The sequence below is a fragment of the Gavialis gangeticus genome, unplaced genomic scaffold (assembly GCF_001723915.1).
Source record: "Gavialis gangeticus isolate Ggan-Ray unplaced genomic scaffold, GavGan_comp1, whole genome shotgun sequence".
In the NCBI taxonomy this organism is placed as follows: Eukaryota; Metazoa; Chordata; order Crocodylia; family Gavialidae; genus Gavialis; species Gavialis gangeticus.
The window spans coordinates 57,252,910-57,265,311 of record NW_017728993.1 but is presented as its reverse complement, the minus strand read 5'-3'; the positions used below and the strand labels follow the sequence as shown (position 1 = coordinate 57,265,311).

Genomic DNA, 12,402 nt, shown 5'->3' with positions numbered 1-12,402 from the left:
GGGGGGGGGGGGCAGGGCCAGGGGGTCCTGGCATCTGCTGCTGAAATCTTCAATATGGAGGCCCAGTGGGGACAAGTGTTGGCAGCAGGGGGAGACAGCAGGCACTAGCTAGGTTACCTCCCACTGCTGCTATGTCTGGACCCAGCCACAAAAGAGCCTTGTAGCCCAGATGGAGCCCGGGGGGCTGAGTGAGTTTGATACCCCTGCACTAGAGTAAGTATACCTGCAGACTTAAGCAAATGGTAATTTGTTAGACCTCAGAGTTCTGAATATTATATTTTAATAGGACTTGTGTTTTGAAGGCATTGATAGCTTATGTCATCCCCCTTGTCAAGAAAAGCTTCCTTCTCAATACTGATCAGTGAGGTCTTGCCTCATAAAGCTGTTTTGAGACTTCCTTTTAAAATACCCTGTTTTTAGTGACTTCTAACTTTAACTGCTTGGGTTGAAATTTTCTATTTTGTTTGCCTTTGAATGTTTTTGAAATAATTCAGCCAAAATGCTTGGGCTATTTCTAAGTATAAGACTGTCAGGTATATTTTGGTAATAATAAATTCTAGGAACTTTTTTTTAAGTGCGCTTTAGGCCAGGGACTTTAAATTTGGAGGAGAGTGTTTGACCATTTGTGATCCTTTTTAGAATTCACCCACACTTATTATGTGTTGAAAAATTGCAATTTCATATGTTTGGTAGATGCTTTTGACCTGCTGAGTTGTAAGCAGATACTATGTGCATTGAATATGCTGCAGTCTGAAGTTAAACACGGTTTTCTCCTGAAATCTCAGCTCAGGGTTGCTTCAGCCTGTGCTGGATATGTGTGTCTGAACTACAAGCAGGAAGTCTCTCTTGTGTTTTCAGTGATCTTCCACTTCCTTGCTGTGTCCTTACAGTGGGAGAGAGACTGTCTGATTCAGATATGCATTAGTCATGAGATAGACCTGTTTTAGGTAAGAGCTCGAGACAAGAGACAGGGATTAATTTATCTGGTAGCTGGAATGGAGATTGAAAGTGGCTCAGCAAGGACAGCCGGATGGGGAACTAACAGCTTGTGGAGGTGGGAGACATAATGAAGAACCTGGGTGTGGAGGAAGAACTGGTATTGGATGGAGAAAAAGAATGGCATCATGATATGGGAAGTGGTGATTTGGGGCACTGTGACTGGATGAGGTGTAGGAAAACACATTAACAGGCTGTCAGTAGGAATATAGAATTGTTGTGTAAATGTAAGCATAGGACAAGAGGGATCTGATATGAGGAGGAGGATCTAGGGAGGGTGGTACTGGTTGAGCATGGAGACTGATGTAAGATTCACTGGATTAAGACTAATTTCATAAACCAGGGGACTGGGATGAGATGTCTAAGGAAATGCCTGAGACCAAATGAAGACAATGAGTCTAGAACAGGGGTGGGCAATTATTTTGCCTGGAGGGCCGCTTAATGAGTTTTGGTGAGCTGTTGAGGGCTGTAAGGATAGCCCGGGCCCTTGGTCGCCATCTTGGGGCCAGAAGTTCTGGCCCTAACTCCTGACCTTTGCCACTAGAAGTTCTTCTTTTGGGAGTGGGGGGTTGCCATCTTAGAACCAGAAACAAATCACTTACTAAAAGTCAAGCACCTACTATAACATATTTTAATTTTTATTACAAAAATATTTTTGTTATGATTTGTGTTTACGTAGTGTATATAGAGGTGAACGCATAATAACTCAAAAATAATCTTATTCTTGTATATTGTATGTGGGGTGTGGTTGAGGGTGGGGGGTGGGGTTTGTGAGAGGGTGTGGCTGTGTGTGTGTGTCAGGGTGTAGGGTAAGTTGTGGGGGCAGAGTGGATGTGTGAGGTTTGTGGGGTGTGAGGGAGGGTGTGGGGAGGCCTCCCACACACACCCCCCCACCACAGCACTCCATTGCTCAGGGCTGCCAGCTGGAGCTGTGTACCATAGAGGGGATTGTGAGCAGAGTGGTCTCCACACACCCCCACCTTCTCTCACACTCACACCTTGCCCACCTGAGCTCCATGCTTCCACCGCCCCCCTGGGCATGAGCTCTGCATTCACACCAGTCCCAGCCCCAGCCCCATGCTTCCTGCCCCTACCCAGCTGTAGCTCCCAGTTCCCTACCTGCTGCCTGGAGCAAGCGCTGCATCAGAGAGACAAGAAGGAGCAGCTGGAAGCCAGAGAAGCTGAGCAGGTCCCCCAGGCGCTGCAGCAGTAGTCTTGCTGTGCTGGCTGAGCCAGGCCCTTCCACCCATGAGGGTGGGAGTGAGGCGGGCAGGCTGGGCAAGGTACAATTAATTGTTGGGCACCCATGGGTCAGATGAAATGGCTCAGTGGGCCAGATCTGGCCTGTGGTCTGTATTTTGCCTGCCTCTTGTCTAGAACAAGGGTCAGCATCTTGTGGGCCAGATCTAGTCCATGAAAGGATTGTATCCAGCCTGCAGAACCAGGACAGCAGTGGCATGGGAGCCCACAGGACAGGGTGCCATGCCTTAAACCAAGTTCTGTTAATTTGGTCCATCACTCAAAGGTTACTAATATTTTATCTAGAATAAGGAACCAGAGGTGGGGAAGAGACAGGATGTAGTTATAAATACTTAACATTTGAGCCTCATCAATATTGTTGAAAGAGGCCTGGGATAGTGTTGCTGTATAGTGATCGTATCTTTTGGTATAAGAACTTTTCTGTTGTATATTAAGAATGTTTATTGTGTATGAAGCTGGTACTACAGTATTTTCATGCTTGGACTGTTGCTGTTCTGCAGCCAGCAGTTGCTGATGCTCCTGATGGACCAGTGCCTGGGGTGGCAGGAGATAATAGTGTGGAAAAGTCTACTCTGGGGGGACCTCTTCCTCCACATTTGGCTATCAAGAGTGAATCAGGTAAGATTTTGAATATCTGTAATTTACATATTTTGTATACTTGTATTTTTCCATAAAATTAAGTTCTGTAAAATAACAAAAAACATTGCATTTTTGAGGCTGAGATGTGATTGGCTGCATGGCATCCAGTAACACATCTTTTCAGAATTCCTTGATTTTTTTTTTTTTTTCTTCCTCCCAGTGTGCATCTTAATTTTGATGACAGGTTTTTTTTTTCTGTAGGTGAAAGGCCACCTCCTGGGCTTGGAAGCTCCGGCTATGGAGGAGCACAGTGGGACCGTGGAGCAAATCTGAAGGATTACTACTCAAGGAAGGAGGAGCAGGAGGCACAGGCAGTATGTTGTCCAGTGTAATTTTTTATGTAATTTTAGCTGGTAAAAGGGAATTTTTCCCTTCTAATTATTTATTGATCAGATTTTTGCAACTGGTTTTGCAAATTTCAGTTGATTTAACTCTGGTTATAAATTTATCTATGAACAGTAACTAAATAATTTCTTACCATCCAACAACCTGCTAACTCTTAACAAATCTGTGCATTGTTTAAACTTTTATAACAATTTTGGGTACCCTAGGGGGTGGTTGTCTTTATGTTGCCATTTAGCTTGTTTACTTACGTGATGGAAATATGAGAAAGTACTAAGATATTAGAGATGTAACATTACTAGTGAATATGCCTGACTATTCTAGGGCATGAGGACAAGTTATTCAGAAAATCTGAGATTAAGTTATTGCAAACATGTTTTAAAACATGAAAACTGACAGTTGTCCCCAATAAGTTTAATTTATTTTAAATATTAGACCTTGGAGTCGGAAGAAGTAGATTTAAATGCTGGTCTTCATGGGAATTGGACCTTGGAGAATGCCAAGGCACGTCTGAATCAATTTTTCCAGAAGGAGAAGATCCAAGGAGAATATAAATACACTCAAGTGGGGCCTGATCACAACAGGTTTGCTAGTTTCATTCCTATCTTGCTGTATCAAGAATCAGTATTACTTTTTGGCAACAAGTTTCCTGGCCTAGTTATCCTGTGGTTCCATGTGGAAAACTTCAGTTCTCTTCCTCAGTCAGCAAAGATGACAACTATGGTGAGCATTAGCCTGAAGAAGAGCATGCGTCTCGTGTTTATCCTCAGCAGCTCCTTCCCTTACTTTTCATTTAAGTGCCTTTGGCTGATTTTGCAGAAAGTCTAATCCAGTGTCAGACTAGTGACAGTGCTCAATGCCTTTTGAGGGGAAGGAGAAGAGATCCTTCCTTGGGCATTGGAATACTAATGATGCTGTGGAGAAATCTTTATGACTTTTGACACTTGCTTTTTAAATCGTGTCCACATTTCCTTGTAGACATATAGCTATGATCTGATTAATTATTGAAGTCCCGGTTAAATTGTTGGGAAGCCACCTCTTGGTAAATACTCATTTATACCAGTCAAGGATACTGGCAATAATCTAACATAATGCTTTAGAGTTCATTAGGCACAAAATATCCCTAAAGGACACTTTACTATTACATGGCTAGAGCTGATCAGTTTTTTCAATGCAAGTTTTCCATAGAAATTCTTTGTTTGACAGAATCTCAGTATTCTTTAGGAGTGTAGTGATTGCACTGATTTTTCAGCTGAAAGCAAGCAGGCTAGCTAGTTTCCTGCCTAGTTCTCCAGCTGGCAGAGAGCTGTGGCTTGCCCATGGAGGGAACAAACTAAAAATCTCTATTTTGGTTTCTGTTTGGTTTGGAACTCACTGTTTTCCTTGTGATTTGATTTTTGAAAACTTTTGCAGTAAGACTTTTCCATCGAGCTCTATTGACTACCATTTTATAGTGATTTTGTGGTCAGAAATACTGACATACCTTAATTTATTAATATATCAGTTCCATGTAAATAAGCCTGTCAAAGGCTCCTGTACCCTTTGTCTTCTGAAATGTGCGTACTGTGAGGATTTTACATTCACTCTAATTCTGTAATTTGTGAGCTACTTATAGCAGGTAACTAGGATCTCAGGATTACTTTTGTAGCTGATTCCTATTAGCTACAAAGAACATGTGCCAGATATGTTAAAATGTTACCTGAATGTTCATATGAAGAAGCCCAGTTCTTGCCATTGTTCCAAGTCACTTCACTTTGACGTCATTACTCAAATGGAGATGCTTAACCTCTTTCAAATGAACAACGTAAGAACTTAGTTTTTTGTATGTTACTATGCAGTTAGAGTTTATTCTAGGTATGTTGCTCAACTGAGTTTTTATTTCTATAGCCTGCAGATTGTTACTGCTCATGTGATGGTACAGGTTCTTTGTGGGGAAAGACCTTAAAATCTATGTGCTTGAACAAATGAGGTGGGGTTTGGTGACAGTATGTTTCTCAGCCTGCTTGCTGTTCTTCCAGAGAGCATTCTAGGGTGTAGTATTTATTACTCCCAGGAAGGCTCGTATGGATTACTCTCATGGGACTTGGCATATTAGAAAGGGGATTATGATAGAAATCTGCTGCCACGCTTCTTGTTTAAAGATCTTTTAACGCATTCTGGCTGTCTTAGAGACCGAGAAAAAATTTGCAAAGTTGGTGAATTTTTCTGACATATGTATGCAACAGCAGAGAGATGGTTGCTGCATGGTTTTGGAATGTCAGGATGTTCCTGGAGAGCACCAGTCCTTATGGATATCAAGTCAGTTTTAAGATATGTATACATTCACAAAAACATCCACTAAAAATGAAAATGTGTTTCTCCATTAGATCCTCTCACTAATAGAGAGCAAACTGACATGCCAATATGTGGAATGTTATTAAAATAGATAGATTTATGTAGCTATATCTACATAGATATAGAAATCTATATCTGTCTATATCTATATCTGTCTAATAACACTACATATATTGAAGTGTCAGGCTTGCTCTTTATTAGAGAATTTAATGGAGAAACATGTTTTCTTTTTTAGTGGATGTTTTTTCACTTTCTCTTAAAGACTGAATGTGTACTGGGACTTGATAATATCAGTAAATTTGGGCTTTTTCTGTATTTGACAAGAACATGTATTTTTAAGTGTTTACACGGTCCTCCTGGTACATAAAATAGGATCTGACCATTTTAGCAAGTGATGTTATGGGGCTTTCACCTTTTGGAGCTCCACTGGTGGTTTGGGACAGTAGTGCAGCTCATTCTGGGCTGAAAGTGGTAGCAGTCTGCAAAACCAGAGATCTGTATTCATTCACACATGTGGTGCTGCTTAGGCTGTACTAAGCAATCACATGGGAGTTTATTGTAAACTGATTTCTGGTGTTGCTGTTCTCCCCTTAGGTGGAGGAGAATGAAATTGAGTGCTGACTATAAGCCTGGCTGAGAAACATGCTGTCTTCGGTGTCTTTTAATGAAAGGGTGGCTGTTGGGTCAAAGGCCACTGGCTCTCAGGGACACATGAAGCTGCTGTGCCTGAAGGTCAGTTCACTAGTGGTGCAGGAAGGAGTTTTAACTTCTAATCTAAATCCTCACTTAACCTCTTTTTTATTTACAGCAAGAATCAAGGCCACATCTAGCTGCAGGGTGCAGGAAGTACCAGAGGCATAGTGTGCAAAGAGGAACTGCATCTGTTAGAGCCCAGTCAAACAGCTTGGATCATATTTGCAAGTTTAAACCCAACATTATAAAAAGATGGTTTTAATGTATAATCTTCACATACCCACATGATGAGACTTAAGGTTTTTGAAAAAAAGATGAAAGGGAGCTAAGTGTCAAACATGTAGAATTTCACTGGAATTTTTTGGTGTCTTCACTTTTAAACTTTTTAAAATTTAAGCATTAATGGAAGTGCCAGTAGTTTCTTAAATCAATTTGCCACCTGGCTACTAGGTCTGCATGTTTTCATGGTGTATAGGGCTACCTTAGTTGTAGGCAGGTGCCAAATCACATGGAAGTAAGGACTTGGTAGTTCCAGTGTGCAGCCTCTGTCTGCTAGTGTTACTGCAATTTTTAATGTTAGGCAGCATTACACAGAGGAATACTGTTAAGTGAATCACTGATAACTGACTGTTATAGCTTTACTTTGTCACATGTAAACATCTGGTTCAAAGGAGGGTAGAAGCCTGTCTAAGCATACATACCTTGATGCTGGAGTGAAAGATAAGACATGTGACCTGCCAGAGCATCCTCTTTTGGGCTCTTTAGCAGTTCTCTTACAGGGTTCACTTTAATTGAAGTTATTTGGTTCTCAGAATTAACTTTAAGATTCATCATGAATTTGTGTTAACGAATCAAAACTGAACTTACTGGATTTACTAGCTGTTTTAATAGATTTCATAGCTTTAGGGCTGGAAGGGACCTCGAAGATCATCAAGTCCAGCCCCCTGCCCTTGGGGTAGGAAGTCAGCTAGGGTCAAAGGATCCCAGCAAGATAAACATCCAGACATTTCTTGAATGAGTCCAGAGTAGGTGCCTGCACCGCTTCTGCAGGGAGTCTATTCCAGATCTTGGGGGCTCGGACAGTAAAGAAATTTTTCGTATGTCCAGCCTGAAACTGTCTTGGAGGAGTTTATGACCATTGGTCCTAGTATTTCCTTGGTGCGCTCTGGTGAACAGACATTCTCCCAAATCCTGATGTACACCCCTTATGTACTTATAGGCAGCTACCAGCTCCCCCCTGAGTGCACTTTTCCAGACTGAAGAGTCCCATGGCTCTCAGGCTCTCTTCATAAAGCCTATTCTCTTGCCCTCTGATCACGCGCGTGGCTCTCCTCTGGACTCTCTCAAGCTTCTCAACATCCTTCTTGAATCGCAGAGCCCAGAATTGGATGCAGTACTCCAGGCTGAGTGCAGTGAGAGGATGACATCCTGAGATTTACTTGAGAAGCATCTATGGATGCAAGCCAGAGTTTGGCTTGCTTTACCAGCTGAGACATTGCATTGGTGGCTCATGTTCATCTTGTAGTCGATCATGACCCCCTAGTCTCTTTCAGCAGTGGTGCTAGCAAGCATAGCACTTCCGAGCCTATAAGTATGCTGTGGGTTTTTTACCCCCCAAGGTGTAATACCTTACATTTATCAGTATTAAACATCATCAGGTTTGTATCCGCCCACTTACTAAGTTTATCCAAGTCAGCCTGGATCACTAGCCTGTCCTCAGGTATAGACGCTGTGCCCCAAAGTTTAGTGTCATTGGCAAACTTAGTGCGCTTCTGACACCGCTGTCCACATCGTTGATAAAGATGTTAAAGAGAACTGGTCCAAGAACAGAGCCTTGTGGGGCAGCACTCGTCACGGAGCACCATGATTTGCTGCCATCAACCACTACTCTCTGGGTCCAACCTTGGAGCCAATTTCCCAGCCATCGGACTGTGGTGTAGCCGAGGACACAGTCGGCCAATTTTTCCATGAGGAGGTCATGGGACAACAGATCAAAGGCTTTTTTAAAGTCCAAGATTATGACATCAATCTCTTCTCCCTTGTCCAGATGGTAAGTCACCTGGTCATAGAAGGAGATGGGATTGGTCAGGCAAGACCTACCTGTGACAAACCTGTGCTGGCTATCCCTCAGGATGTTGCCCTCAGCCAGTGTATCCAGTAGGGTCTCTCTGGTAATTTTCTCCAGAATCTTACTGGGGATTGAGGTCAAGCTGATTGGCCTGTAATTCGCAGGATCTACTTTCCACCCTTTCTTGAAGATGGGTACCACATTGGCTTTCTTCCAGTCTTCAGGTACTTCCACCTGAGTGCCGTGAGTTTTCGAATATTTTTGCCAATGGTTGGGCTATGACACCTGCCAGCTCCTTGAATACTCTAGGGTGTAATCTATCAGGACCAGCTGACTTGAAGGTGTCCAGCCTCTCAAGGTGATCCTTTACTAGATCAACACCGATGCTGGTTATAAATATGCCCTCGCCCTGGCCGTCCCGTGTCTTGCTAGGCAGGGCAGTCCCGTTGGACTGATGAAAGACCGATGCGAAGTACCCATTAAGTAGATTGGCCTTTTCCTGGGTGTCGGTTATCAGCTTGTTTCGGCAGGGATCCAATGTTACCCTTGCTTTTTTTCCGACTCCCTACATATCTGAAAAAGGACTTTTTGTTGTCCTTGATATGTGAAGCCAGGTGGACCTCAGTTGCAGCCTTGGCTTTCCTGATCTGCTCCCTGCAGGTATGGACCAGTGCTGAGTACTCCTCCTTGGTGGTAATTCCAGCCTTCCACCCTTGATAAGTCTCTTTTGAGGTGTAGAAGGTCCTCCAGTTCTCTGCTGAGCCAAGGTGGTTACTGCACCCTTTTGCTACCCTTCCTCTGAGTTGGGATGGCCATCCCTTGAGTTGTTAGGATTGCTCCCTTGTGGAGCAACCACTGCTCTTGGACTCCTCTTCCTGTGGAGTTGTGGTCTCTTAGGGCCTCGATAACAAGTTTCCTGAGCTTGTCAAATTCATCTTTCCTGAAGTCGAGGACTTCTGTATTGCTGACTGACTTGCCAACATTGCGATGGATAGTAAAGGTGATCAGCTCGTAGTCATTATCACCCAGCTTCCCATCGATACTTAGGTCACTGACTACGTCATCCCCTTTGGCCAGTACCAGGTCCAACAATGCTTACCTCTTGTTGGCCCATAGACTTCTTGAGTCAAGTAGAGCTCATCCACGCATGTGAGGAAGTTTTGCGACCAGTTGGATTTGGCCAAGTGCTCTTCCCATTAGATGTCTGGGTAGTTAAAGTCTCCCATGATAATCATGCACTGAGAGCGTGCAGCGTCAGCCAGTTCCCTGGCAAATTCCTGGTCGAGCTCTTGTTTCTAGTTAGGAGGTCTGTAGTAGATTCCTACCATAATGCCTCCTGTGCCACGTTCCTCCTGTATTTTAACCCAGAGAGACTCTAGTCGTCTTTCCTTGGTGCCAGTGTCAATATGGAGGGACGTGTAGCTGTCCTTGATATAGAGAGCTACCCCCCACCCCTTTTATCTGCACGATGTCGCCTGTACAGGGTATAGCCATCATACCTGTGGCCCAATTATAGGTGGAGTCCCAGCAGGCCTCTTTTATCCCTGTGATGTCATAGTCATTTGTTTAGCAGGAGGACCAGTTCCTCCTGTTTATTCCCCAAGCTCCTGACATTGGTGTATAGGCAGGCAAGTGTCCCACTGGGAGGGCCCTGCCTTCCCTACAGTTTTACCAGTTGCCAGCTTTGCCAGCAGTTTAAAAGTTAAACTCGAGGGGTTTTCCTCCTTGCATGTTATCACCAGTTATGAAAACTACACAGTCCAGATTCTGCTCACAGTTTTCAATGGTTGCACATTAACTACCAAGTTGCATTGGGTATAAGTAAGGGAAGAATCTGCAGCTGGAACCAGTCAAACAGTTCAGCTGATGTATGAGTCAAAACAGACTCCAGCTTACTTGGCTGCATAACCTTTATAAGGCTAGAGGCATTAGTAGCTCTTATTTTAGTCATTAGTTTGTTGGTGTGAGAATCTGTGACTGAACACACAGGGAGCAGAGCTGGTGATTAAGAAGCTTTTGTTTCTACAAAAAAATACAGAGAAAACACCTCTTTATGAATGTTTATATAGAATTATTGAAGAAAATTGTTGGGTTTTGATGAGCTTTTCTCTAAACAGTCAGAAAGCCTGGCCATCTTGGCAGTGTCTCATTAGTCACTCTCAGCATTTGAAACCTTAAACATGTCTCTGTGTGTTACAGGAGCTTTATTGCAGAGATGAACATTTATGTCAAGCAGCTGGGCAGAAGTAAGTGTTTCTCTCACCTTCCTATCTTGTTAGTGATGGATGTCAGAGCAGACAACATGAGGACTTTTATAGGAATACAAGCAGTATGAGTGAGAATTTTTCCTGCATTGTTGTTTGTGCACATGGGCTGCCAATGGGTAGATTCAGGCTCACTCAGTGTACAAAGTTTTCATACCACTGGTTACTCTTGCGAAATGCTGTTACTTTTTTCTCTGCTGAGCTTTCATACTGGCTGTTCCTTATATCAGCCCTTTCTCCATAGGCTAAAAGATTGGTTAGGGGTAAATGTCTATGGCAGGGATGTGAAATTAACTTCCCACTTTGTATCCAGAGGATGGAGCTCTTCACAGGCCAGGTCTGGATGTGGTGGCAGTGGCAGGGCAAATGGCAGCAATGGGAGTTAGCACAGCTGTTGTTCTTTCCTCCCTCTCCCCCCAACACAGCCCCCACCAACATTCATCCCCAGCTGGTCTCCATACTCTAGATTGTGGTGGCAGGCCCCACCCCTAAATTCACAATCCTTCTAGGAACCCCATGGCCCAGATGATGCAGCTCAGTGGGGCACACATTTGACACCACTGATCAGTGTTATGTAGGATTTTTGTATGCCTGGCTAGTGAAATAGTCCGTCAGTCACTTAAGGGATGATAATGGATTGGCCTCTTCCTTCTTGGAAGCCCACTGCAGAAAACTCCAACATGGGCCCATGGCTAGAAATAGAAACTTTCAAGAAGGTCTCATCAGGTTAAATATCTAATCGGTTATATGGGTGAAGGAAGGAACATAGGGAGAATCTTAGAGGGTCACACATATTTAAAACCGTTGGTTAGAATTTTTTATTATACCAAATACATATTCTCACTAGTCTTAGCTGAATACTGTAAGGTAGGCCCTCCTTATTTGACCCTCCTTATTTTGCAGTGCTACACACTGCATCAATTATTACAGAAAGCTTCTGAGTAGTTATAAAACCCATTCCATGTTGATGCTTTGTGCTGCTTACTCAGTTGGAAAACATGCATCCTTGGCCACTATAATCTGTACTCCTTTTTTATTTAGGGATATATGCTCGTGAACATGGATCAAACAAAAAGCTGGCTGCGCAGTCATGTGCTCTGTCCCTAGTCAGACAACTCTACCATCTTGGTGTTATTGAGCCTTACTCTGGACAGACAAAGAAGAAAGAAGGAGAATCGGTAAATCTTACAGGGAAGCAGATATTCCCTTTTCTTTATTAGGTCCTCGAGCATCCTCTGAGCCAGATGGAACAGTATATAACCTGACAAAATTTATTTGTCAGTTTATACACAATGCTTAATATCCTGGAATCTAATACAGCTTTCTGATCTTCTGGACCAAAGATGGTTTTTGACTTGAGGAAAGATAAGTCACTCAGATCAGGGAAATAACTGTGAGTGAGTGAGAGACCAATTGGAGCAGCATAGAGGAATGATACTAGATTGTAAAATAAAATCTTTTTAGAACACATCTGGATTTGTTTCATCACTTTAAAATAACAAATCTAAGAAAAATGCTATATTTATGCTATTTAATTTTAAATTTCATAGTTTCATAGTTTCATAGATTTAGGGTCGGAAGGGACCTAGTAGATCTTCTAGGCCGCCCCCCCGCCAGGGCGGGAGAACAACAAAACTCCAAAACAAAAACGGGACTCAAATGAGTCCAGCCAGGTAGGCATCCAGCCTCTTCTTAAAGACCCCCAGGGTAGGGGCCAGCACCACTTCCCTTGGAAGTTGGTTCCAGCTCCTAGCCGCCCTAACTGTGAAGTAGTTTTTGCGGATGTCCAATCTATACCTCCTCTCC

The 12,402-nt window shown here is 43.2% G+C and overlaps 1 protein-coding gene across 2 annotated transcripts in view; it reads left to right on the top strand.

The window, feature by feature from the left end:
- DHX9 (DExH-box helicase 9) overlaps positions 1 to 12,402 on the top strand; it is a 54,729-nt gene that overhangs the window by 3,323 nt on the left and 39,004 nt on the right. Inside the window, exons 4-8 of one of the 2 annotated variants that reach the window (XM_019501753.1) lie at positions 2,757 to 2,874; positions 3,097 to 3,209; positions 3,673 to 3,821; positions 10,532 to 10,578; positions 11,638 to 11,774. In XM_019501753.1, coding sequence (XP_019357298.1) covers positions 2,757 to 2,874; positions 3,097 to 3,209; positions 3,673 to 3,821; positions 10,532 to 10,578; positions 11,638 to 11,774 — 564 coding nt within the window. Of the gene's footprint in view, positions 1 to 2,756; positions 2,875 to 3,096; positions 3,210 to 3,672; positions 3,822 to 6,216; positions 6,304 to 10,531; positions 10,579 to 11,637; positions 11,775 to 12,402 lie in introns of those variants that run through there. The other variant, XM_019501754.1, reaches the window with a different exon arrangement.